Here is a 27,357-nt window from a genome sequence, read left to right as displayed (position 1 = left end):
TGAGTTGCAATTTTCAAGCAACATGCAAAGGGGACACCTGGTCCGAGTACCTCCCGGCGGCCAGGACCCGCCGTTTTCGGTATAGGGAACACCAGATAACAATATATAACGATATAACGTTTCTCCACCCATAGCGCCATTAGCGGTTAAGTTTGCAGTACCGAAAAGCTGCAAGAGAACGGGGCTTAAAACATGAATATAATTGCAGATCCACCCCCTACCCGCAAAGGGCCGGGACGCGCCTCCACAGCCCCGCTCCAACAGGAAGTGACGCACCGTGCCGACTATTTCTTCCGCTGTCCGCCGGTGGCGAGGCCCAGGCTATCGCGGGGTGTGCAGCGGCGTCGCGGCCAGTAGAGGGATTCTGGGTAACGGCCCCGGCCCCCGGCTGGGGTTCTGGCTCAGCGCAGCAGGTTCCACTCACGCCAAGTCTGTTGGCAGTGGCAGTTGTAGGGCCGGGGGCGGTTGTAGGACCCGGAGCAGCCGGACATGGAACAACCGTGGCCGCCTCCGGGACCCTGGAGCCTCCCTCGGGCCGAGGGTGAGGCTGAGGAAGAGAGTGACTTGGACGTGTTCCCCAGTTCTCCGCGCTGCCCGCAGCTGCCGGGCGGCGGCGCCCAGGTGAGAGGGGGCCCTGCGTTCTGCGGAGGGATGGAGTGGTGCTGTCGCCAAACCCCTGGAATGCCGCGTCTCCCAGACCCTCTTCTACGCCTTTTTCTACGCCCACCTCACTCCCGGGGACCGGGGACCTGGGACCTGACGCCTGATGCCATCCCACCCCTTTATAGCATCTTCGGAGGGGAGATGGGGTGGCCATATATTACCAACCTCCACCTCCACGCACACCTTTTCTTTCACCTTGGCTGATTCCTATTCACCCTTGGGATACCTTCCTCCATCTCCCCTTCCTGACAGCACCCAGATTTGGGGCGGCCCATGCTGTAACATTGACCCTTTGTCCTCTTGTGAGAGGATTTCCCCGAGCGCTTTATTCTGTTAAAGGCTCTAGCATACTTGTGCACAGTTGATAGGAACAGGGAATGATTGTAGTTCAGCATCACACTGAGTCCTGACAAAGATTTCACGTGCGATTTTCACCGATGTTGACAACTGAGTGAATTCTTTAAACCTGGCTTTTGACGCTGGCGTACACCTCTCCCATTCGCGTGACCATGTTTGCCTTACTGTTTTCTTTTTTAGTTTTGCTTCACGTCATTCTCCAGTGAAAATGTGTACGCATATGCTTGTCTTTTCCTTCAGACTTCTCTTAGGTTCCTGGTATTGTGTTTTCAATCCAGCATTCCTGCCTTCCTGCCATTGAAACGTATCCAAATGTGATACACTATTAAGGATTTTTCAGGGACCTATCTTGGGGGTACATACATACTCGCATCACCTTGTCCTTTTTTTTCTCCGAATCCGTGTGTGTTTTGGAAGTATAGTTCAGGATCACAGATTAAACACTAATATATTCAATGGATCATAAGTGTCTGCCGCCTTCTTGCAAAACGGGGTTCCCAAGAGTGTAACAGATTTAATAGTAGTTTTCCTCTCAACTTATTTTGCTAGATGTTAATGAGGATGAGTTAAATTGCTTGCCAGTAAGCGTGACATTATCAATCTTATGCCCAGCTAACAGGGTTAGTTGGCTTCACACAGAGAAAAATGCTGTTTCATAACCACTGTCTGTACTTTGGCCAGCTAGTCACTGGGGAACTACAAGACATTTTTTAGGAGGACAGAATGAGAGTTGATGGGTCCATCATTAGTCACCCACTAATTTTGGATCACTAGTGTCATCTTTATATACAAAATGTATTATAAGCACATGATGTGTTAGGGAGGAAAGAAGAGTGAACAACAGGTGCCATTGTCAATATTGAAGGCATATGAAGAGAAAAAAGGGTGTCAAGAATTTCAGTGCATTGTGGTTGAATTACAGAAGTAATCTAGAGGAATATCTGTATGTTAATTTCTTACTTGTGCACTTCTAAATTTGTTTAGCTGAAAGAGATTTTAGAAGTGAGTAAGCTTATCTCTCTCATTAAAAGTGATTTCCCTGTGGCCATATAACTAGTTAGTGGCCAGGTTAAAACTAGAACCCACTTATGACTCCTAGTCTAGTATATTTTCCCACCTACTGCACTGCCCACCATGTGAAGTACTGTAAAACTATGTCTGAAACTACCTTTAAATGGTATTAAAATTTGTAAAGTGGGCCAGGCGCAGTGGCTTACGCCTGTAATCCCGCACTTTGGGTGGCCGAGGCAGGTGGATCACCTGAAGTGGGGAGTTCAAGACCAGCCTGACCAACATGGAGAAACCCCGTCTCTACCAAAAATACAAAATCAGCTGGGTGTGGTGGCGCATGCCTGTGATCCCAGCTACTCGGGAGGCTGAGGCAGGAGAATTGTTGGAGGCGGAGGTTGCAGTGAGCCGAGATCACACCATTGCACTCTAGCCTGGGCAACAAGAGTGAAACTCTTGTCTCAAAAAAAAAAAAAATTTTTTTTTGTGAACTGATTATTAATTCTAAGTTCATGTGTTTATTACAAACCTACTTGTTGGTCTTGCTGGCTTTAAGACTTAAATTTTTGGATTGGAATATTTGGAAAAAATAAAATGTTTAATTGATTAACATTTTATAATCCTAAAAAACAGCTTTGGCTTAATTTTGTCAAATAAGGGGGATCTAGACTTCTCAATGTAGTATGTGATATGTAGTTCTTAGATCCAATTAATGTAAAGGCAGATCATGTTTAATGTCCCTCTAAAACTTCCGTATGGTCGTAGGTTAGAATGTGACCTAATATTTTATTTAATCATCTGAATACGTGTTGGATAGTTTGCCCAAATGGCCAAATGTTGTCTGGGTAGTTTGAGGAGAATTAAGACATAAATTATTTTTAGAATTGTTCAATTTAAGAAAAGAATATTTGCTCCCAAATAATCTGAAAATGCAACATAATTTCTATTTATCCATATTACCGTATTACTTTTCTTGATATATTGTCTTTTCTTTTTTTTTTTTTTTAGACGGTGTCTTGCTGTGTTGCCCAGGCTGGAGTGCAATGGCATGATATTGGCTCGCCACAGCCTCCGCCTCCCAGGCTCATGTGATTCTCCTGCCTCAGCCTCCTGAGTAGCTGGGATTACAGGTGCCCACCACCGTGCCCAGCTAATTTTTTTTTTTTTTTTTTTTTTTTGAGACGGAGTCTCGCTGTATCACCCAGGCTGGAGTGCAGTGGCGCAATCTTGGCTCACTGCAACCTCCGCCTCCCGGGTTCATGCCATTCTCCTGCCTTAGCCTCCCAAGTAGCTGGGACTGCAGGCACCTGCCACCACGCCCAGCTAATTTTTTGTATTTTTAGTAGAGACGAGGTTTCACCATGTTAGCCAGGATGGTCTCGATCTCCTCCTCGTGATCTGCCTGCCTCGGCCTCCTGAAGTGCTGGGATTACAGGTGTAAGCCACAGCTCCCGGCCATGACAGCTAATTTTTTAAATATTTTTAGTAGAGACGGGGTTTCGCCATGTTGGCCAGGCTGGTTTCGAACTCCTGACCTCAGGTAATCCACCCGCCTCGGCTTCACAAAGTGCTGGGATTACAGGCATGAGCCACTGAGCCCAGCCAAAAGAAGTTTTATATACAAAAGTTCTTAAATCTTTTCTTACAAAATAAGTTTTATAGCTTAATTTTTCTCCTTTTCCTGGTCCTGTTTTAAGCATAGCTAGTCTACAGTTATTCTTGATCCTATTCTAAGGTAACAAAAAGTAAAAATAAATCTTTTATTTGGTTAGTTAGGGACATGGTTTATAGTACCTGGGCTCCAAACCTGCTGAATGAGTAAATAAAACATCTGAATAGCAACAGTGTCCACATTTGTCCCAGTACAAACCTGAGTTTGCCTGAAGACTCAGCTAAGAGGTAGGGTCCTTGGTTACTACTTGCCTCAGAACTTTTTGCCACCACCAGTCAGTAAACAAATAAGCATGATATTGTATGAAAAACACCACAATAGAAATATGCATAACTTGGGTCGGGAAAGACTGGGTCAGAAAAAGTTTAGGGCATGCCAGAATCTGGATGAAGATAGGAGTTTCTGTAGGAGTTACCTTGAAGAAACAAGATTGCCGAATTGAAATGAGGGACAAGGGTGGGAAAGGGAAGAATAAGCAAACAAGTAGAAGAGCAATGGGAACTGAGTCTAGAGAGGTAATGGGAAATGACATCACGAAGGGCTTTGCCACAGAGTATGTACTTTATCCCAAAGCTAAGAATGAAAAAAAAGATCAGGTTCATTTTTTGGAAAGATCACTCCAGTCTAGTGGAGTGGAGAATGGCTTGGGATAAGAGTCTGCATTTGTATGATTCATATGTGAAATTATAAGGGCTTGAATAGTGATGCAGATATGGGAACAGATTGGAGAGAAATTATTCTGAAGTTGATCTACATTTGACTAAGAAGTCATAAAGAATGTGCCTTCAGCTTTTGTTTTATAGAGCCAAGGAATATAGGGTATTGAATGTCTATCCCAGTACTTTACATGTAGTAATTAAGTAAATAAAACTACTACTGCTTCGGAGTAGTACGGTCAGCAGGGTAGACCATTGTCACTTTTAAGAAATGTAACTTTGCGACCAGGCGCAGTGGCTCACGCCTGTAATGCCAGCACTTTGGGAGGCCAAGGTGGGTAGATCACGAGGTCAAGAGATCGAGACCATCCTGGCCAACATGGTGAAACCCTGTCTCTACTAAAAATACAAAAATTAGCTGGGCGTGGTGGCACATGCCTGTAGTCCCAGGTACTTGGGAGGCTGAGGCAGGAAAATCACGTAAACCCCAGAGGCAGAGGTTGCAGTGAACTGAGATCGCACCTTTGCACTCTAGCCTGGTGACAGAGCGAGACTCCATCACAAAGTATATATATACTTTGCCTGTTTTGATTAGGAATAAATTAAAGGATATCTGTCTGATATAATCAGTTATAAATAGAAATATCCAATAAGACCTTGTCAAATCACCAAGGATTGAAAAAATGCAGATAGAAAGTAGAAACCAAGAAATGATTACTTCTAGATAAAAGGAGGTTTTTTTGTAGTGAAGTATTTGGAGAGCAAAATTATAAAGGCCTGGTTTGTCAGCATGTTGAGTATTGAGGTGATGAACTAGATTTAAGCTTTGTTCTCATTATTCTGCTTGTTCAGGATTATGAAGACTATTAATTAAATGTTTGTTAGGCACTAGCTTTATGCAAGACACTGTGATAGTTGCCAGGCTTTTTGTTGCTGTTGGTTGTCAGGGGATAGGCATAAATTAACAAAGAAGTTTAAAAGTAGTTGATGAAACAAGGACTAAGATATAAAAACATGACTGCAGACCTAGAACACGGGATATACTATATACCAAAATATTGTACAGAAATCCTTTGCATTAAGAAAAATTGAACTGTGCTGCACAAACATCCATTGCTTTCTTCATTTCTTACAAATACTGTTTTTATCCAGATGTATAGCCATGGAATTGAATTGGCTTGCCAAAAGCAGAAAGAGTTTGTGAAGAGCTCTGTGGCGTGCAAATGGAATCTTGCTGAAGCTCAACAGAAACTTGGTAGCTTAGCACTGCATAATTCTGAGTCCTTGGATCAGGAGCATGCCAAAGCACAAACAGCAGTATCAGAACTGAGGCAACGGGAAGAAGAGTGGCGACAGAAAGAAGCAGCTCTGGTACAAAGAGAGAAGATGTGTCTGTGGAGCATGGATGCCATTAGCAAGGATGTTTTTAATAAGGTATGACCTTTTATTGGGCCATAATGAAAGAAGGAAAACTGAAGTGTTTGTACAAACCAGTTGTGCGTATTTGGTAGCAAAACAGCAGAATCCCATAAACAGTGTTCAATTTTGACAGCTTATGAAAGGTGCTTGAAAAGTTTATGAAAGTCAAAAAGTCTCAAAGCTCTTGCTGTAGAGCCGCAGACTCCAGGCAGTTAAGTGACCAGTCTGAAATACATGTTTATGTAAATGTACTGCCAAATATTACATATATTAAAAAACATTCACAAAAATTTGATATAAGGATGGGAAAATATATCAGTTATGAAATGTTTTCCTCCACATCTCATATTTTGTACCCCCTACGTTGATTATCACTACTTTAGAGTACCTTTAATGCAACCACCTTATTTTTGTAAATGAAGAAACTAAGTGGAAAAATAAGTAGAGTGACTTGATAACTTAGTGGTGGGTTAAATGTCAGAAGTTCCTGACCGTGGGATTGAGAGATAAGATAAAGAGAAGTGCTGAATATCCTTTATTAAGTGCCTTTAAGAATGAAGGCTTAGACTTTTAAAATCCCATGTTTTTCAAACTTCGGGGTTTTATACCTCAGTTTTCCATTTGAAAACTAGAGTTTCTAGAGGTTGATTTTCAAATGCGTGAAAAGGGGAGAAAAGGCAAAACTTCATGAACTAGTGTTTTAAATGTGGAATAAAATGATATTTATTGAAAAATAGACCAGGCTTAGTTGTCCACGCCTGTAATCCTAGCACTTTGGGAGGCCAAGGCAGGCAGATCACTTAAGTCCAGGAGTTCAAAACCAGTTTGGGTGACATGATGAAACCCTGTCTCTATAAAAAATACAAAAATTAGCTGAGTATGATGGCATGTGCCTGTATTGCCTTAGTCCCAGCTACTTAGGAGGCTGAGGCTTGAGGATTACTTGAACCCAGGAGGTAGAGGTTGCAGTGAGCTGAGATTGTGCCACTACACTGCAGCCTGGGCAACAGTGAGACCCATTGCAAACTTGTTAATTGTCCTCTTGGCATCTGCTTTCACCTCCTCTCATGAACTTTTTTAATTGCCTTTCCCTGGACCAGCTCTAGTTCTGCTACAGCAGTCAGTAACACACATAGATAAGTGTACATCGCCGCTAGCCCTATCAGTACTTTAACAGTGAGTCATATCTTTCTTGACTTTCTCTGTGCCTGTACTAATTTATATATACTTTTTCTCCCCCTCCACAATGGGGTCATTCTTTATCTGAGTCCTTTGCTATATCTGTATATACTGTTTTGAGGGGTCTGTCTTGTGTTATTTTCCGCTCTGCATTTATATCCCAAAACTATTTAAAATAATTTTTTTCTTCCAGAAGGAATGTTCAAAGTAGTATTTCTTGTTTTGTAAAGTAAATGTCTCTTCTTTAACACAGTGGTCACAAAGAAAATATTTTCATTTGTCTCTGCTTTTAATTATTTCTTTAAACTTAGGTTCTAAGACAGCCTACATTTATCTCACAAATTAATTAGGACTATCTTTATGTTCCAGTCATTTGCTCAAAATCCTACACTGGTTTTGTCTGGGAGCTTGAGACTTGAGAGGACTGGTCTAGATCTGCGCTATCCAACTTGATAGCCACTAGCCACATGTGCTATTGAGTGCTTGAAATGTGGCTAGTCCGAATTGAGATGTGCTGTAAGTGTAAAATACACACCAGATTCCAATGACTTAGTGCCAAAAAAAAGTAAAATATTAATAATTGTTTTGTATTGCTTATATGTTGAAATGATAATAGGTTGGATATGTTAAGATAAATAAAATAATTTATTAATGTCATCTGTTTCTTTTTGCTTTTTAACGTGGCTAATAGAAAATTTTAAATTACATTTGTGACTTGGATTGTATTTCTGTTGGACAGTGCTGGTCTAGATGGCAGACTGTATGAAGAAAAAATCTTTTATTTTGAAATATGTAAACTTTTGAGTGCTTCCTGATTATAAACTGGCAGTGATCTAGTTTGCAATTTTTATTTTTGGCAGTGATGATCATGGTATAAATATGATCACAGAATGTTCTAAGAAACTTCTGCCAGTTTTTCTAGCTAGATACAAACTTTATTTTTGGTATATTTTATGACTTATTTAACTGAAAATAAGTACTTCCTTAATAGAAATTTGTACTTGACTTTAAATATCAAACTGTTTGGTGTCTTCTTAGAAGTTTATTAGAAATGCAACAAAGGGCCAGGCACAGTGGCTCATGCCTATAATCCCAGCACATTGGAAGCCCAACGTGAAGGGATTGCTTGAACCCAGGAGTTCAAGACCAGCCTGGGCAACATAGCAAGACCTCGTCTCTACAAAAAATTTAAAAATTAGCTGGATATGGTGGCTGACACCTGTAGTCCCAGCTACTCTGGAGGCTAAGGTGGGAGGATCACTTGACCCCAAGAGGTTGAGGCTGCAGTGAGCTATGATTGTGCCACTGTACTCCAGCCTGGATGACAGAGCAAGACCCCATCTCAAAAAAAAAAAAAAAAAAGACACGCAACAACAACATCTATTTCTGGTTTATGTCTTAATAAAGAATTTAGAGTAAATATCACTTATTCTCTATGTGCTTTGAATTTCTGAGTTTATTTCCAGCAAGAACTCGAAAGATTGGGCAAGAGTTGCAAATATTTATAGAAATTAAATAATGCACAAGTAAATTATGCATGTAAAATATAAAGGATGTTTCTATACCTGCTTTTAATTGGGAAATTCAGCTTACCAAAAAGGTTAATTCAGTTGTTTTTCTCTATGATTTCTAAGATGAACCTATATCCACACATATATCATATGTATTTTTTTGTGAGATGGAGTCTTGTTCTGTTGCCCGGGCTGGAGTGCAGTGGCATGATCTCAACTGACTACAACCTCTGCCTCCCGGGTTCACGTGAGATTCTCTTGCCTCAGCCTCCCGAGTAGCTGGGATTACAGGCGTCCGCCACCACGCCCAGCTATTTTTTGTATTTTTAGTAGAGACGGGGTTTCACTATGTTGGCCAGGCTGGTCTTGAACTCCTGACCTCATGATCCACCCACCTCGGCCTCCCAAAGTGCTGGGATTACAGGCGTGAGCCACCATGCCTGTCCTCATATATCATTTTAGACAAAATTAATAAGACTCCCATACAAGAAAATTTTAATTTTTAAAAATAACAGATGAATTTAATCATGTAATATCATGATTATGATCATGATATTATACCACATATATTGTCTGTAGGAAGAATTGCTAGGTATTCAGTATCTGAGAAAGAAGATTCAATTAGAATTTAAAATCTGATTTAAATTTCTAAAATTTTTTCTTAGAGTTTTATTAATCAAGATAAAAGAAAAGACACAGAAGATGAAGATAAATCAGAATCATTTATGCAAAAATATGAGCAAAAAATCAGACATTTTGGTAAGTCTACTACTTGGATTTCTTTCTTTGTAATGTTTGGTATCATATGTACATGTACAAAAAATGGACTTATAAAAAGAGAGCCAAAAAGAAAAGTGGCAAACTCCAATTCTGTAGCTACTTCTGGCACAGCTGTATAGATCTTGTTTTAGAATTTTTTTTTTTTGGTTATAAATAAAATTAATTGACAGAGCAAACCAAATGGTAAAGAGAAGCAAAAGTATTATTATATAGTATACTACCTTTAAGACAACTTTATGTATTCCATAGCCTCTTTCCATTTCCGAACTAGTCTTTGCTTTTTTCTTTTTCCTCTTTGCTTCCTTGGAATCTGATTGTCTTACGGTTAAAAGATTATTCATTTTTTTTCAGGTTTTGGATATGATGCTTTATAATTCAGGCAGATCCTTGAACTGTTACTCAGATAAATATAGTAGTAGAAATGTTTATATAAAGAACTGAAAAATAGGTTTTTTCTATTGGGGAAAAAGGGTAAGAGGGGGGTTGGTACAAGTGAAGGCTTCCCAGAGGAGCCAGCATCTGAGCTTGATTTCGAGGAACAGATAGGAGTTTTTCCTGTATAAGGGAGGCAAGCCAACAGCAACAGCATGAGACGGGCAGTTAGGAAACAGCATGGTGTGTTCTGAGAATTATAGGCAGCATGATACCGCTGGCATGAAAATGCTACTGGGAAGTGTTAGGAGTTAAGGTTTAAAACTTTTTTTTTTTAAATTCCAAGTAGTATGTTAATTTAGTAAAAATGGTTTTTATTTGTAATATGTTCATGAACTTTTTAAATGGCATTTTGAAATCTTTTTCCTATTGGTGTTTATTTACCCAAAGTTTTTTGAATTTCATTTATGCTTCAGTTATGTCAATACAATAAATATGACTTTCAATTTTTTCCCTTCCTTTTATGTAATTTATTCATAAAATATTCACTTTGCTCATACTTTTCATTTTAAAGAAAAAGACTGTAGTTAACTAAAGAATAGTACCCGAAGAAATAGAAAAGTTTTTCTACATATAATCAATGTGGTATTATTTATAATAGAAAAAAATGAATACACAGGCCTCCCTTGGACAGATAGTAAAATCTTAAAATGAGCAGAGCCTTGAGTCATAAGGATAGAAGGCAAAAAATTTGCACATGAATCTTAGTTGTGATATGTGAATTGCCACTCCCGCCTACAGTCCTTGCTTTCTAGGCCCATGTTTTTCTGCTGAAGGAAAAATAGTATCATACACTGATTGCTCTTTCAGAGCATGTACTGCATCTGGTGAAACAACATTCCTCAAGGTGTTTTCACCCAGCTGGCACTCTGAAAGTTGGTTGCTTTGAAGCCATGAGAAACCTAGTAAATGAGAAGCAGTTCTTTCACTTTTGCTGTAAGCTGAGTGCCTTGTTCAGAAGCAATTTTGTCTAGGAAAATATCCAAATATCACAAAGTGTTGTAACCCATCTGGCACTATGTATCTTCAGCATTTTATAAAACCTGCTTCTGGGTATTGATGTTCGTGATGAGAACAGTGAATTTCATGAACCCTACAGTCTTCATTTGCTTTGCTGTAAAATGAGTTTCTGGGTCAAAAAATAGTGTGATATGGTGAATAATTCATTTAGTAAGACTACAAATGTATTACTGATTAGAAGCATGGCAAGGAGGGTGGGCACTTCCACATCTAGAGTGGGCTCGTTCAAGTGAGGAATTACCAGTCCCTCTGAGATGAAGTGGGACCAGGGTAATCAACCTGCTACTTGATGGCTGGCTGATCTCTGCAGTGCTTTGTGCTATATTGAGATTTTGGTGTTTTTCGCTACTAGCAAATTAGGTGTTCAGCGGCTAAACTGGATTAGGATACTGGAACATCCTTGAGGGGAAAGTCTACACTGTCGAATCTATGCATAATCACAAACCTATGCCACCATGATCCCTGAATTTATGAAACTATTGTGCAAATATGAGATAGTTGAGGGAAGAAACTGATGTAACATCCACAGGTGATTAATAAGCAATCATTTTGCTGTTATGAGTTGTGAACTTCCAATATACTATCTTGTAATAAATATCAGAGCCTTGCTGTTTTCACACCCAGCCAGACCAATAGCCATTCCCAGAGTCACATTGTGCCTGTTTCTTACTGAAAATGCATATTGACTTTAACTTCAGAGGAGATATATTACTTGCCACAGCACATTGGATCCCCAGGAATGTTACAAAGGTAGTAGGCTCTCAAAATTTTCATGTGTTTTATTTCCCACTCTGGAATAGATATATCTTAACAAGGGACCTGGAATACCTGCAATTTCCGCTTTACCAAGTTCCGTCAGTGGAGAGTGGACCAACTTGTAGTCATGGGGAATGATGAGATAATAATCCCTGTGGACTGAATTATGGCACAGAGTTGATAGAGGTGTGACACAAGACAGTGAAAATTTGTGACTATACCTGCTTGATGGAAGATTTCTGATGTATGCTTATTGTGATGAAAGAAGAAAGCTTACCAAAATGATGACTATATTGGTATACTCCTTTATTTTGTTTTTTCGTTGTTGTTTAACTTTTGTTTTAAATTCAGGGGTACATGTGCAGGATGTGCAGGTTTGTTACATAGGTAAGCGTGTGTCTTGGGGATTTGTTGTACGGATTATTACTTCACCCAGGTATTAAGCCTAGTATCCATTAGTTATTTTTCCTGATCCTCTCACCCTCCACCCTTTGGTAAACTCCAGTGTGCGTTGTTCCCCTGTATGTGTGCATGTATTCTCATCATTTAGCTCCCACTTATAGGTGAGAACATGTGGTATTTGGTTTTCTGTTCCTTTGTTAGTTTGCTTAGGATAATGGCTTCTGGTATACTCTTCTAAACACATCTGCAATAGGAGATGTAATTAAAGCTTCCAGTTGGAGGCTTTCTGGACTTCGATTGCATTCCAGACTCTTGGATGACATAGGCCTGGTGTGTGTGGAGGCCGTATAGGGCTATAGGGGCTTTACACCCGTGCTTCTCTGTGGTCTTATTCGTACTTACATTCTTCAGAGTTTTTCCTAACTTTTCCCTTATACAATTTGTTGACTGCCTTTCTTGTGCTGCTTTTACCCTTCAATTAGGTGGAATTTACCACCTAATGGTAAATGGTACAATATATCATGGAATATTATAAAGCATTGAAATCTGATTTTTTCCTCTACATTTGTATTTAGTTTATTAATTTAGTTAATTCACATTTTATAAATATAAAATATTAATTTAAAAACAAAGGCTTTTATCTCTTAAATTTCACAACCGTTATATTCAAAGTTATATGCATGTTTGACATCACTGGCTTTATGATCATCAGAGCTGCTTTTTGAGTCATCTGATTTTCAGAGCACATCATCTTCACTTTCAGCCAACGTTAGCTGTGATTCAGCTTTTTTTAATCTGTGTAGGATGTTGTCACTGGAAATTTTGCCAAGAGCTATAAAAATTTGCACAAATACTATGATAGGATTTTTTTCGTTTGTTCTGTGAATATTTACAACCTCTTCAATGTAATTGTTTATTGCTTTTACAAAACATATCAATATCTTATTTTTGAAAAACATTTAATATAAAGCACTCTTACATATGAAGTGAAATGATTAGAAAATGTATATGATTTTAATTTTTTTTTTGTTTGTTTTTTGAGACGAAATCTCGCTCTTGTCCCCCAGGCTGGAGTGCAATGGTGTGATCTCAGCTCACTGCAACCTCCGCCTCCCGGGTTCAAGCGTTCCTCCTGCCTCAGCCTCCTGAGTAGCTGGGATTACAGGTGCCTGCTACCACGCCTGGCTAATTTTTGTATTTTTAGTAGAGATGGGTTTCACTATGTTGGCCAGGCTGGTCTTGAACTCCTGACCTCAGATAATCCTCCCGCCTCGACCTCTCAAAGTGCTGGGATTACAGGCGTAAGCCACCGTGACAAGCCTTAATTTTGGTTTTTTAAAAAGTCATTCAAAAATATGCCTGGAAGGAAATATATTAAAATGTTAACAGTAATCTCTTGTGGTAGAATTACAGATAACTTTTATTTTCTGGATTTTAAAAATTCTTCACAATAAATAAACTTTATTTTTATAATCTGAAAAAAAATTTTTCAAAGAGTTTATCCTAAGAATCAAAATGGCTTAACGTTAGAAAACTCATTAATGTGATTCACTATATTAACTGATCATAGTAGTATAACCACAGGACTTGGTGGTCAATTTGATGTGGGAGAAATGGATATGTCAGAGGAATTTCTAAAATGCTTGATTTGGTAACATGGAGCCTAGGAAGCATTGTAGGATGGCAGAGAGACAAGTATGGGTTTGGTTTCAAGTAAGATGGGTGTACGTGCAGGCATATCAGTAGAAATGCATATGGTGGTAGATGATTGGAAATATAGGAAATCTGGAGTTTAGGAATATGGGAAATGATCATACAGCTTTCCTCAGGTAATTCACAGACTAGCTGGGAGATTTTTAGTACACAGAGAAATTAAAATGAATTAGTGTAGTTTGTTAAAATATATCATTCTAAGCCTGGCATGGTGGTCCTGCCTGTAATCCCAGCACTTTGAGAAACTGAAGCTGGAGGATCACTTGAGCCCAGGGATTCAAGACCAGCCTGGGCAACACAGTGAAACCTCGTCTCTACAAAAAAAAAAAAAAAAAAAAATTCATCAGGTGTGGTGGCTTATACCTGTAGTCCCAGCTACTGCAGAGGCTGAGGTGGGAGGATCTCTTGAGCCCAGGAGGTTGAGGCTGCAATGAGTTGTGATTGCACCAGTGTACTCCATCCTAGACAACAGAGGAATACCCTGTCTCTCAAGATAAATAAATAATAATAATAATTCTATAAGTATAATGAAAGAGGGAAGGGAAATCAGTAATAAGGAAGGACATGTGTATTTCAGGACCATTTTAGGAATCAGGTGGCATATTGAAGGTTGATGGATTGAGAGTTAGATGTTCACTAGGGAAATACATAGGTTAAAGCATATGATTAAAATACCTAAACTTGTCAAAGTGAGGTTTTCCAAGCATTCAGAGAAATTGTTTGGCTAGTTTAAATGACTATATTATCCTTAACCAAAGGATTAGCTAAATAAACATTTTGAATGGAGGTTTATCATTTATCGTGTATTTACTGTGTCTCAGGCACTGTTCTAAGTGCTTTATATGAATTAATAGCATTTAATTGTAATGAAAATCCTGAGTTAGGTACTATTTTTAGCCCTATTTTACAGATGAGGAAATGGAGGCATATAAAGGGACCTGCAGTAGTAAAATGGTGAAGCCAGTATTTGAACCTGGGCCGTTTAGCTCTAGTCTGTCTTCTCAGCCACTGTCTTAAATTGTTACTCTCCATTTGTATAGAAGTTTGTTTACAAATTCCAAAATAATATCAGTAATTTGAGGTATATGCTGTTCCACTGAGTTGTTGATTCTCTTTATTTTATGTGTTTATTTTTTGAAACAGAGTCTTTTTCTGTCACCCAGGCTGGATTACAGTCACAAGATCATAGCAACTGCAGCCTCAATTTCCTAGGCTCAAGCAATCCTCCTGCCCCAGCCTTCCAAGTAGCTGGGACTACAGGTGCACTCCGCCACGCCCGGCTAATTATCTCATTTTGTGTGGAGACAAGGTCTCCTTTTGTTGCCTAGACTGACCAAAAAACTCCCGTGCTCAGGTGATTCTCCTGCCTCGGCCTCCCAAAGTGCTGGGATTACAGGTGTGAGCTACCACGCCCCACCTGTCTTTATTTGGTTCATAAACTTCCACACTCTTTATGCAAAGGTCTGTATCGACTACCTGTAACTGAACTTCTCAATTTCATACTAATTCAATGTGCATTTTTGAAATCAAGTGATAGTATTTCTCAGATTAAAAAAAATGCATTTTTAATGTCAAGTGTTAATTTGTCTCAGGTATTAAATAGGTAGTTAAAAAATATTAACATTTGGCCAGGAGTAGTGGCTCACGCCTGTAATCCCAGCACTTTGGGAGGCCAAGGCGGGTGGATCATGAGGTTAGGAGTTTGAGACCAGCTTGACCAACATGGTGAAACCCTGTCTCTACTAAAAATATAAAAATTAACTGGGCATGGTGACACACGCCTGTAATCCCAGCTTCCAGGAGGCTGAGGCAGGAGAATCGCTTGAACCCAGGAGGCAGAGATTGCAGTGAGCTGAGATCGTGTTGCTGTACTCCAGCCTGGGCAACAGAGCGAGACTGCGTCTCAACAAAAAGAAAAAAAAATTAATATTTAATGATACCCTTCCCCATGGCCCCAAGCGTCAGGAACCCTTTCATGTTATCCTTCCTGCAAAATAAACCAGAATGGATAAGGCTTTTGGTATTTCAGTGAGTCACAATGCTGCCATGAAAAAGTAAACAAGAGGAGCAATGCTTTATCGTGGATAGTAGATAGAGTTGAAAATATTACCTCTCCAGAAGTGTAAAAAAGCTAAGGCAAAACTGCTTCATAGGATTTGCTTTATGGGTTCAAGTATAAGAAATAAGGATTATGCTTTCTTTAAATCTGAGTCCCCGGAATCATTAGGCTTTTTTTTTTTTTTTTTTGAGATGGAGTCTTGCTCTGTCGCCCAGTCTGGAGTGCAGTGGCGCGATTTCGGCTCACTGCAAGCTCCGCCTCCCGGGTTCACGCCATTCTCCTCCCTCAGCCTCCCGAGTAGCTGGGACCACAGGTGCCTGCCACCTCGCCTGGCTAATTTTTTGTATTTTTTTTTTAGTAGAGACTGGGTTTCACCGTGTTAGCCAGGATGGTCTCGATCTCCTGACCTGGTGATCCACCCGCCTCGGCCTCCCAAAGTGCTGGGATTACAGGCGTGAGCCACCGCGCCTGGCCATCATTAGGCTTTTTTAAGTGATAGGGTCTTGCTCTGTCACCCAGGCTGAAGTGCAGTGGTGAGGTCGTAGCTCACTGCAGCCTGCAACATCTGGGCTCAAGGTGTCCTCTCACCTCAGCCTCCCAAATAGCGGGGATTACACCACACCTGGCAATATTCTTATACTTTAAGAGGAGTTTTAAGTAACTTCCATAATCATTCTGTTTCTCAGAACTTCAAATGACCTAATCATTATGTCCAAAGCGTTGGGGAAATAACTTTATAAAGCTTAGAATACTCTATGAGAAAATGCTACAGTCTTTATCCTTTTTTTTAATCCTTTTAAGAGATGGGGTCTGGCTGTATTGCCCAAGCTGGAGCACAGTGGTTCCATCATACCTTCTGCAGCCTCTAGCTCCTAGGCTCCCAAGTGATCCTGCCCCCTCAGACTCCCAAGTAGCTGGGACTGCAGGTGCACACGACCATGCCCAGCTAATTTTTAAGCGTTTTCTGTAGACACGGTCTTACTACGTTGCTGAGGTTGGCCTGCAACTCCTGGACTTCACCATTCCTCTGGCCTCAGCCTTCAAAAGTGCTGAGATTACAAGCATGTGCACTATGCCCAGCTTATCCCCTTTGAGACAGAGTCTCTTGCTCTGTCGCCCAGGTTGGAGTGCTGTGGTGCATTCTTGGCTCACTGCAACCTCTGCCTCCTGGGTTCAAGCGATTCTTGTGCCTCAGCCTTCCAAATAGCTGGGATTTACCTGCCACCATGCCCAGCTAATTTTTATGTTTTTAGTAGAGAAAGGGTTTTACCATGTTGGCCAGGCTGGTCTCGAACTCCTGACCTCAGGTGATCCACCCACCTTGGCCTCCCAAAGTGCTGGGATTGCAGGCATGAGCCACCGTGCCTGGTCCTACCCCCTTTTTTTAAGTGAGGAAAAAATGAATCATTTATTTTTGATTGACTCACATTGTTACTGTGTATTCTCAGTAGGACATTTGTTTTCAGTTTTGTTCTTTCTTGTGTACTGATGTGGAATTAAATATATAGGAGTTCATTTTGTGCCTACGGGAAAAGTTTACTGCTAAACTCTTGAGTCAGCTCTACGAAATTTCCATGAATATCCAGACTTCTTTGCATGAGTCTAAGGAATCTAAACCTAGCATTGGTATACTGAATTTATTCAGTTAGCCAGGCACAGTGGCTCATGCCTGTAATCCCAGCAGTTTGGGAGGCCTAGACAGGAGAATCTCTTGAGGCCAGGAGTTCAAGACAGCCTGAGCAACATAATAAGACTCTCATCTTTATGGAGAAAAAAAGAAGAAAAAAAGAAAAGAAAAAAATCTATTCAGTTATGACTGACTAGACAGCATTCAAAAGTCAACACTTTGTTGGTTCCGTGATTTCTCGGTGGTATTGACTTTGACCAAATTTCGTACTAATTTAGATAAAGGTGTAGATATAACTTAAATAGTATTTGGATTTCTCTGACATCTTGAAACAAAATGACAACCATTTTCAAATATGCTTAACTAATATTTAAAAGACTTTGTTTATAACAGACATCATGAGTAAATGGCTTACATAACTAACTGTCAATTTGCCCAAGACTGTGGGCATTCGTGGATGCAGGACTTTTTAATATTGAACTGGCCACTCTGGCCTGATTAATTATCTGAAGTAAAACTTTCTGTGAATTTTAGGAGCTATTTCCAGTCTACTAAGTATTGCTTTAAAGAGTATTGTCCCTCACTTGCTCTTTTACCATAATCTGTTGCTCTGGTAATATGAATTGTCTTTAAAGAGAATCATTTAAAAATACCATTGAGAGATTAATGAATTAAGAGTGGTTGGTATTTCTTCCCTTCTGGGAAGAAAGAAAATGTTTGACACTTATGGTTCATTTCCTTTTTTTACAGGTATGTTGAGTCGATGGGATGATAGCCAGAGATTTTTGTCTGACCATCCATACCTTGTATGTGAAGAAACTGCTAAATACCTTATTTTATGGTGTTTTCACCTAGAAGCTGAGAAGGTAGTATTATGTGAACCTTGAGTTTCTGGGAACCTTAGTGGAAATCTGATTTCATACTTTATTGATGTTTTGTTTTGTTTTCTACATTAAGTCCTTTAAAAGAAAGCAGGAAGGTCATTAGATGGAATTACCATTTCTTGCTTTCAGATCTACTTGAGTTTAATGTGGGATTTTGTTGTTGTTGTTGTTGTTTCAGTTAGCATACACAAACTTTTCCACTATGCTTTCTCTGCCACTCCACCCCCATCTCTCTTGTTTTCATATTACTATAATCCTTTTCAAACTAATTTGAAAGTCGTATTTTAAAAATCCAGACAGTAATCACGGTATTAAATCAAGTTCAGAGCATAGTCTTCCTTTAGTTCTTCTGGTCCACGTACCAATAATGAAAAAAACCTAAGATATACTCTTTATATGTTTGTAAAGTATTTGACTTATAACTTAAGAGAGTAAAATCAAAAGTATTCTAAAAATTCAAAATTTGAATCAGTATGCCAATTAAATATATTTATGTATTTGTTTCTTATATCATTTAAATCTTTTTCAGAAAGGGGCTTTAATGGAACAAATTGCACATCAAGCTGTTGTAATGCAGTTTATTATGGAAATGGCCAAAAACTGTAATGTGGATCCAAGAGGGTGTTTTCGTTTATTTTTCCAGAAAGCCAAAGTAAGTAGTTATTTGATATTGATAAATGGGAAGATTTGGTCCCAGCTGAGACCTCTTTGTTCTATTCATATCAATAGAAGGCACCCAAGCAGGATGCCACAGGCTAAATTCTGTAGATTTTCTTGTGAAAAGAAAATTTATATTGCTAATTTCTTGCTAATTTAAACTTAAAAGAGCTATATAAGAGGCTGTACTACAGCGTGTATATGAAATTGAGACCCATTTAAATGAATGTGTGTATTCAGGAAACTTGTGTTCCATCATTAATTCATTCAGTAAATATTGAGTGCCTCATGCAAAGCACAGCTGTTTCAGATGCTCAGGATGCATTATTGAGCAAAATAGATACAGGATTCTTCATGTGTAGAACTCAACAGTTTAATGAGAAATCAGACTTTACATTAATGGATGTGTTTAAACTGGTGTTTAATAAAAGAAAAAATAGGAAGCAACCTAAAAATTCAGCAATTAAGGGAATAGTTAAAAATACCCATGGTGCATAGAATATTATGCACCCTTTAAAATTATATTTATGGAACCTTTGTAATGAGCTGAAGAAATGTTTATGCCATGAATTCACAGGAAGCAGTACATAGTAGATGATGTTGGCCATGTTGAAGAAAAATAGATGTCTAGAAAGATTAAGTACCTTTCACACTCACAAGATTTGCAGTAATTTAAAAGCTGCCCAAGAAGTAGAGCAATAAGAATTTGTGTTCACTGCTAGTGGAAGTATAAATTGGATCAACCACTTTACAAAATTTCCTAGTAAAGTTGAACAAGTGCCTGTCTTAACACCCAGAAATTCTCCTAGAAACACCCTAGAGAGTAGATTCTCAAGGTATGGTCCAGGAACCCCTAGGGGCTTCAAGACCTTTTTAGGAGGTTCTCTGTCGATACCATTTTCATAATAATACCAAGATGTTATTTTTAATTTTCATTTTCATTCTCTCAGTAGTGTACAATAGAGATTAATGCGGAAGTACAAATATGAGAATCTAGCCATCTTCTGTAAAGCCAGACATTAGATTTAGAAAAACTGAAGGAAAAAGCAGCTCTCTTCTCACTAAATTTTTTTGTTTTGGAAAACAATTTTTTTTAAATAAAAATGTTATTAATGGTAGTGTAATCAGTTTGTCATTGTTATTTTTAGTTAATGTTTTTAAAATTCCTCAGTTTTCATCTCTAACAGTAAATACTGACACATATAACTCACATAAACAGACGCTCTTTAGGGTCCTCAATAATTTTCAAGACTGTAAAGAGAACTGCTGTGCTAGAGAAACTCTTACACATATGTACTAGAATGCCGTAATGTTTATAGTAGATTGTAATAGCAAAAAGCCTGGGAACAATGAGTAAATTGTGGTATAGGTTGAGTATTCCTAATCCAAAATCCAAAACGCTCCAAAATCCAAAACTTGTTGAGCATCGACATGACACTCAAAGGAAATACTCACAGATTTTGTGTTTTCAATTTAGAGATGTTCACTGGTAAGTATAATGCCAATATTCCCAGATCTGAAAAAATTCACAATCTGAAAAACTTCTGGTGCCAAGCATTTCAGATATTCAACCTGTATATTCATTCTGTAAAATACTAGCCAACATCAGCATGGATGGAAAAACGAGAGAGAATGAAACAAACCACAGAGTGATGTATCTGTTTAGATAGATACCAAATGGATATATCTAGTATCAATGTTCATATTTTGTATTTTTTTATAAAGTATTTTTTTAATGACAGGCAGAACTAAATAATATATTGTTGAAGGATACATATATAAGCAGTAAAACTAAAGCAAAGGAATAATTAAGAAGACAAAAGTTACAGTAATGATAACCTCAGGGAGGGGAGGGAACTGTTTCTAGGTTACTAGTAATGATCTATTCCTAATTTCTATGGGTAAATAGTGGGGGTTTTGCTGAATAAACTGTGCGTATATCTTTTACCTGCTCTTCTGCACATAGGATATATTTGAACATATACAATTAGAAGGTAAAAGGAAATATACCAAAAGTTTAACTTTGGTTATACTTGTGTGGTGGAATTATAAATAATTTCCATTTTCTTTTTCATGTACTACAATGAACATTTCCTTTTATAAACATAAAATTATTATTTTTATATTAAAAAACTGTCAATGTGGCAGTAGTCCTAACTTAAATACCCTAAACTCTTCTGAAATGCAACCAAAATATGAAATTTTCCTGAAACAATTGAACTTTAATAGCAAATGCTTGACTTGATATTTTAGCTAGGCTGCTTCTGGTGACTAGTCTAAACTTTTGTTTGTTTTTAGAGATAAGGTCCTGCTCTGTCACTCAGGCTAGAGTGCAGTGGTGCAATCATTGCTCACTGCAGCCTTGAACTCCTGGGCTCAAGCAATCCTCCTGCCTCAGATTCCCAGGTAGCTGGGACTACAGGCAGATGCCACCATCCCCAGCTAATTTTTTGTAGAGACACGGTCTCACTGTGTTACCCAGGCTGGTCTCGAACTTCTGGGCTCAAGCTGTCCTCCTGCCTTAACCTTCCAAAATGCTGGGATTACAGGCATGAGCTACCACACCCAGTCTCTTCTGTCTCTTCTAAATTTTTACTTGACACTTAAGAGTAGTAAAAAACATACTTTCCTTTTTGTCTTCCATTAATGGATGTGTTTAAACTGGTGTTTAATAAAATAACGGAACATGGCCAAATCATATATATTGTTTGACATTTACTTTAACAAAGTAAAACGGAAAGGCACTGGTCTTCAATCTTAACATTGTAGGCTTAATAATACTTTTTTCTAAATTATGAAATAATCACTTTCATGGTATGCTTACTTTGTTCCAGGGACTATTCTAAGCACTTTACATGGATTAACTCATTAAATCCATATAACATTTTATGAGGATTACTATTGCTATCTTATGGGTGAAGAAATTGGCATAAAGAAATTAAGCAAGTGGCCCACAAATTACTTAATAATACAAAATCTGTCATCACTTTATATCTAAATCCCTAAACCTTATTAAGCATGCAGTGAGGCCAGCAATTGTGCCTCTTAATTTTCAGAAAGAATCCTTTTGGATATGACATACTCTGTGTCCACACAAGTTCCTATGAAGTGAGGTGCTAAAATGTAATTAAGGAAATTCTTCCTAAATTTACAAGAAGATAGGATGGCAGCACAGAACATTCCCTGCATTATTTCAATAGAAGCTGATGCTAATAACGAATCCACAGGTTTTAACCTGATTACTCAACCTAAAATCCATTTGACAAGATCTCTTCCACTACTTGAACTTAAAGCCTGCATTCTATTGGTAGGATAAATCTCTGTATCATTTCTCTATATTCAGAGGAAACATAAACAGAGGCAGCTGCCAATAGGGAGTTGCCTAAGAGTTCCACTCCCTCGACCTAAGTGATCGTATTTCTTCTTTGCATAATACTGAAAGGAAGGTACTTGCTTAACTAGAACAAGAAGATAGTTCCATAATGACGTTGACTGTTGAATTCTATTTGGTTTTCGTAGCTCTTTTAAGTATGGAATATAGAGTTAGAAAATTACTAGGAACAGGTAATAGTGCCCCCTCATTAACTGTTGGAAAATTAAAAGGTTTTAAGAATATCCCTTGATTGTTTGGTAGTGGGAAGAAGATAGAATGAATTTGACAGATTAAATGAGGACTATTTTGGATCCCGTTAAGGATCCAGGTAAATCAAGGAAAATACAGAGAAAGCCTTCTTTTTAGTTGTGTGCATATGTATAGGGAGGGGTTGTTTTTTTATTAGCTTATTTTGCTGAAGCAGAAGGAAATGGAGCAAACCAATTATTAATGTTCCCATAAATCAGGTAGTTTTCACAAATGTGACAGGGATCGTGGTGGTTTCTATATTTAGACTATTCACCTTGTCATTACTTCCTCCACTTCAAACCTGTTATATGCTTTCTGGAATTTACTATGTCTAGAAATCTTGAAGAACACAGTCTTTGTTTTGTTTTTGTTTTTTCTAGGCAGAGGAAGAAGGTTATTTTGAAGCATTCAAAAATGAACTTGAAGCTTTCAAGTCAAGAGTAAGACTTTATTCTCAATCACAAAGTTTTCAACCTATGACAGTTCAGAATCATGTTCCCCATTCTGGTGTTGGATCTATAGGTTTATTAGAATCCTTACCACAGGTAAGTTGGAATAGTAAATATTTATTTTATGAGCATATTCACATAATTTTTGTTATTTTGCCCCACTCTTTTTTTTTTTTTAGTATGTGCTACCATTTTAAATATTCCTGCCTCAGAGGATAACTGTTGAATCTTACTTCATGCCATGTTTTGGTGCTGAATCTCACCTCTTAAGTATTTAGAGATACCAGATTTCCTCTCCTTTTAATGTAGTAGTGATTAGTTATACCTAACCATTCTTAAGAACAAATCTTAGCTATTGATCATCTCAATCATAAAGTCTTCAAGATGGCTCCCTCAGGAGCTTCCTTAAAACATCTCATCCTGAGTTAGAACTGTGCCATTTTGAATTTTTTAGGATGATTAGCTTCAAAGTGGACAAAGTGGACATGCACATGGAACCAGTGTGGTCTGTTGCTTAAGTTTATTTAGTATTTTCTTGTTAAATGTTGGGTCTACCAGATATAACATTTTTAGAACACATTAATGTAGCTGATAATACTGTATCTGGTAATATTGGCCAACGGTTTGAGCCTCTTCGAAGTCTTCAGTGGTTTGATCAAGATAAAACCATGTCATATAGGCAGCATGAAAAAATTTACATCAAAAAGGAGAAGTGATTAGACCACTGGTCTGCCTGATGCTAGTTAGGATTACAAGTTTAAGTTATTGTTAGATAATTCCTACCCATTTGATTTTACTAGTAGCACTTTAATAGGGCCTAGTCATCTCTCATTTCCAGGCTCTAAGATTTTAAGACCAGCTTTAGCCAGTTTAATCTGTTGTCTACATTGTGAGAAGGAAAGTCTTATTCAAAAGACAATGTGAGGAGAGTCCTATATTTAGTTTTAAACCTCATAAAGTGCTAAAAATTGGGATTTTCAATGGCTTGACCTTATGTCACTGTACTTTTACCATTCCAATTGCATGTATGTCCTTTAAGGAAAGCGATTGATCATATTTACCCTAGTCAAAAATATTCTCAGGAGTCTCTGAGCCTACTCTGGGTCTAGAGGCTGCCTGGGAAAAAAAAAAAAAAAAGGCTCAAGGATGGAAATAATAAATGTTTGATTTTTAAATAATTAGTAATGTTCCCCCTTAGACGTGTAAAGAATATTCCCTCTACAAATTCCTACAGATTATCTCTTAATTTTATTTAAATTCAGTGATGATTTTTCTCTTCAGTTCCTAAGAAGTAGCCCATAGGGAAGTAGTTTTTCCAGGGGAATTCTGTGACCAAGTCACTGTGAAATCCAATATATAAACCTCCTGCAATTAAAATGTCACATAATGCATGGGAAGGAAAAAAGAGACTTTGGAAGGATGTAACTGATTCTAAACGTAAGAGGGAAAGGTACACATTATAGTATCTTAAGCCTATATTATCAAGAAGTTGCCTCTGGTTTGAGAGAAGTAAGTCCTTGTTATTATTAGAAAGCAACTATATATTAGATAGCAACTAATATCAGGTGCTAGGCATCCCTTATAGTCATGGGGGGACTAGAATTATACAATTCTGACACTTTTGTATTGCTGATATTATCAGGGTTATTCAGATTTAATTAAGCTGGGCTTATCTCATGGTGGGAGACCAATTCCTTATGGTAAGTAATTTGAGCATCCTGGTGTAGTCCTTCTGAAGGATATAAGGGCTGGATAAAATTTCAGTTAGATGCTTGCTACATGTGCGGAAAGGATTATCGACTAGTTGAGGGAAATAAAACGAGAGGCCACCTGAAGGACCAAATCATCAGTTTAGAGGTTTGGAAGAAAAATCTTGCCATAATAATAATATCCCATTTTTATATCAGTTTATAGGTCGCAAAGCACTTTCACACATATTATTTAATCTTCTCAAATACCCTGTGATTCATTTTCATTTCATTTTTATAGATGAGTAAACGGAAATTCATAGAACTTAAGTAATTTGCCTGTAGTCAACACAATAAGTGATGAATCTAATATTCTACTTTTGAATTTCTATTATACTTCACTGCCCATTCACCTATACCACAGACTGTGAATCATATGTGTTGAGAATGTTACTAGATGAAAATAAGGGACAGTCAATGAAATTTAAGTATAGGTTAGGTTGGGTATACCGATTCCTTCTTATTTTTTAAAGTCTCTGTATGATAGTATCTTATAGTTCTTAGGAAGATGGGTGGATGAGTTTTAGAGAATCTCCTCAGCCAACTCTATTATTCAAAGTTGTGCCATGGAAAACTGGAGCCCAGTCTTAATAGGGTAATTGTAAGCTCTGTTCCAGAGAATTAGGCTTGCATTGTCAGAAAAAGGTCTTAAAGCTGTTTTTTTGGAGAATGAGACAATGTTACAATAATATTGGTCATTTTTGATAAAGCTTAAGTGTGGGTAACCATTTAGCTTTTCATTTCTTTTTTTTAATAATTGACAGCAATCGTGTGAAATAAGCCAAATACCATTCATTATCCTTAGTTTTGAGAGGTCTAATGCGAGGCCTCTTGGATATAGATATAATAACAGTTACTTTAGGTTTATCCTATAGGCCAGCTTTTAATTTTACTAAATTGTGAATTTTGTTCTCCTTGAGGCTTGCTTTACTAGAGGCAGGATTAAAACTGAAGCCCAGTGTGAGTGTCCCAGACCTCAGTCAGTTGTCCCTGCTACTTCCTTCATAAAGACCTGATTGGGAATAATCCAAACTCCAGCTAGCTTTTTGACTTTTAGAATAAAGGAATCTCACAAAGTGTTGTACTTTCTTAGGAGTATCTTTAGAAAACCCTGCCTCCCAACCTCCTATTGGATGGTGAGGTTTAAGACATCTATCCTGTTTGACTACTGTCCTCATTGGTGTTTATTAAATAAAATAAATATAAGTAAAACTAGCAATACATGTGGTAAAAGTCTTAAGTAACTAGCAGATATTCGGAACAATTGGGTAGACAAAATTGAATTGGGGAAGAATTTTCTAAAGTTCTGGGTCTTTAGGGCTATACCCTTATTCATGGTGCTTTAATAATGGTTTTATTTTTGCATTTATTGAGTAAGATTTTATGTTTTCTATTCCCAGTTTTTGAAATTGACAAGCATAACATTTATGAGTTACGCTTGTTTAAAAAATCCCATTGTTTTATTCTCAGTTTAAAAAATAAGGGTGTAAATACCTCTGAAAAGTGTACAGATTTCTCACTGAGTTTGTTTTAACCTTTGGGAAACCACAATAGACCCTGAAGATAGCCATAATTTTTACCCAGTAAATTTTTTTCTTTATTCAGTTGATTTGCAGTTTTAATATTTACTGTTGTAATTAGATGGTAATCTTAAAAATGCATTGCTAACTTCAAACCATATTTAAATTATCAGTAGCTATGTATATATAATCACATGGAAGGTGTAGCCTTGCCTTGTATGATTAAATGGAGAAGAAAGGTGGTATTTGTTAACATTTCTGTTTTTTACATGTATCATTCTTTTATCACATCTCGTAGGTGATAGCATCCTATTTTTTTCTTTATTTTCTTGGGATTCACCCCAAGTCTGTCTCCAAAGTCCATCTTTTTTCCTACTACTCTACTATACTGCAGAGAAATAGGACTGTGAAACTGAATATATATGTATGTACTGTCATAAAACTGGTTATAATGTGTTTTCTCCCCCCAATCTACCTTTTCTTTTTCCCCAGAATCCAGATTATCTTCAGTATCCTATCAATACAGCTCTCTGCAGCTTAAACTCGGTGGTACATAAAGAAGATGATGAACCCAAAATGATGGACACTGTATAATTTGGTTAAGACTGCTGAGGCCAAGTGCTATTTTGTTACAAGAAAGGAATAACTTGGCTATTTTCTTGACACTTTTATGGGTGCTGCACTTTATTTTTGTTCGGTTTTTGATGGGAGGGAAAGAGTACTGAAATGTTTTGTAAATTTTTTTTAATGTGCTGCTAGGTTTTTTGTTTTGTTTTGTTCTAAAGAGAGGAGTGGTACCATATGTTGCAGGAAGTCAAACTGGACTTTTTGTGGCTACTAAATTTGCCTTTAATCTTATTGTTCTCAATTTTGGAATCAAGTATGAAAATCTGCACAAATGCAATGTTTACAGGAACTGGTTGATTCTGGGAGGCATCTGCTACAGTCTCTTTTTATATGGGTATGTACATGTCCTGTTCTACAAACATGATTAAAGATAAAAACACACTTGTATCCCACTGCTAATTTAGCTGTCAAATCTGGTGTTTCATCACATTAAAAGCAATAAATCAGTAGTTGGTAATGTACTTTACTAAACAAGTTGGGGGGGTACAATTTTTAAAAGTCTTAACTCTTAAATACTTGACTTTCGGCACCATCAGTTAAATCCTTGACTATAATACAAATTTGATATAGACATTACATTTCCCCTCAAGTGATTC

General features: G+C 37.9%; 2 protein-coding genes across 2 annotated transcripts in view; one reads left to right on the top strand and one right to left on the bottom strand.

Annotated features, from left to right (window-relative positions):
• AK3 (adenylate kinase 3) overlaps positions 1-27,357 on the bottom strand; it is a 64,676-nt gene that overhangs the window by 2,618 nt on the left and 34,701 nt on the right. The gene's annotated exons all lie outside the window — the stretch shown is intronic.
• Positions 288-27,210, top strand: CDC37L1 (cell division cycle 37 like 1, HSP90 cochaperone). Its single transcript, XM_032137786.2, has 7 exons — positions 288-621; positions 5,509-5,790; positions 9,131-9,224; positions 18,005-18,120; positions 18,668-18,790; positions 22,798-22,962; positions 26,627-27,210. The coding sequence occupies exons 1-7, from the start codon at positions 490-492 to the stop codon at positions 26,726-26,728; spliced, it is 1,014 nt and encodes a 337-aa protein (XP_031993677.1). The 5' UTR covers positions 288-489; the 3' UTR covers positions 26,729-27,210.

Source organism: Hylobates moloch, unplaced genomic scaffold (genome assembly GCF_009828535.3).
Source record: "Hylobates moloch isolate HMO894 unplaced genomic scaffold, HMol_V3 SCAFFOLD_19, whole genome shotgun sequence".
Taxonomy (NCBI): Eukaryota; Metazoa; Chordata; class Mammalia; order Primates; family Hylobatidae; genus Hylobates; species Hylobates moloch.
The sequence above is the reverse complement of the archived record's forward strand: the minus strand, read 5'-3'. Positions and strand labels throughout refer to the sequence as shown.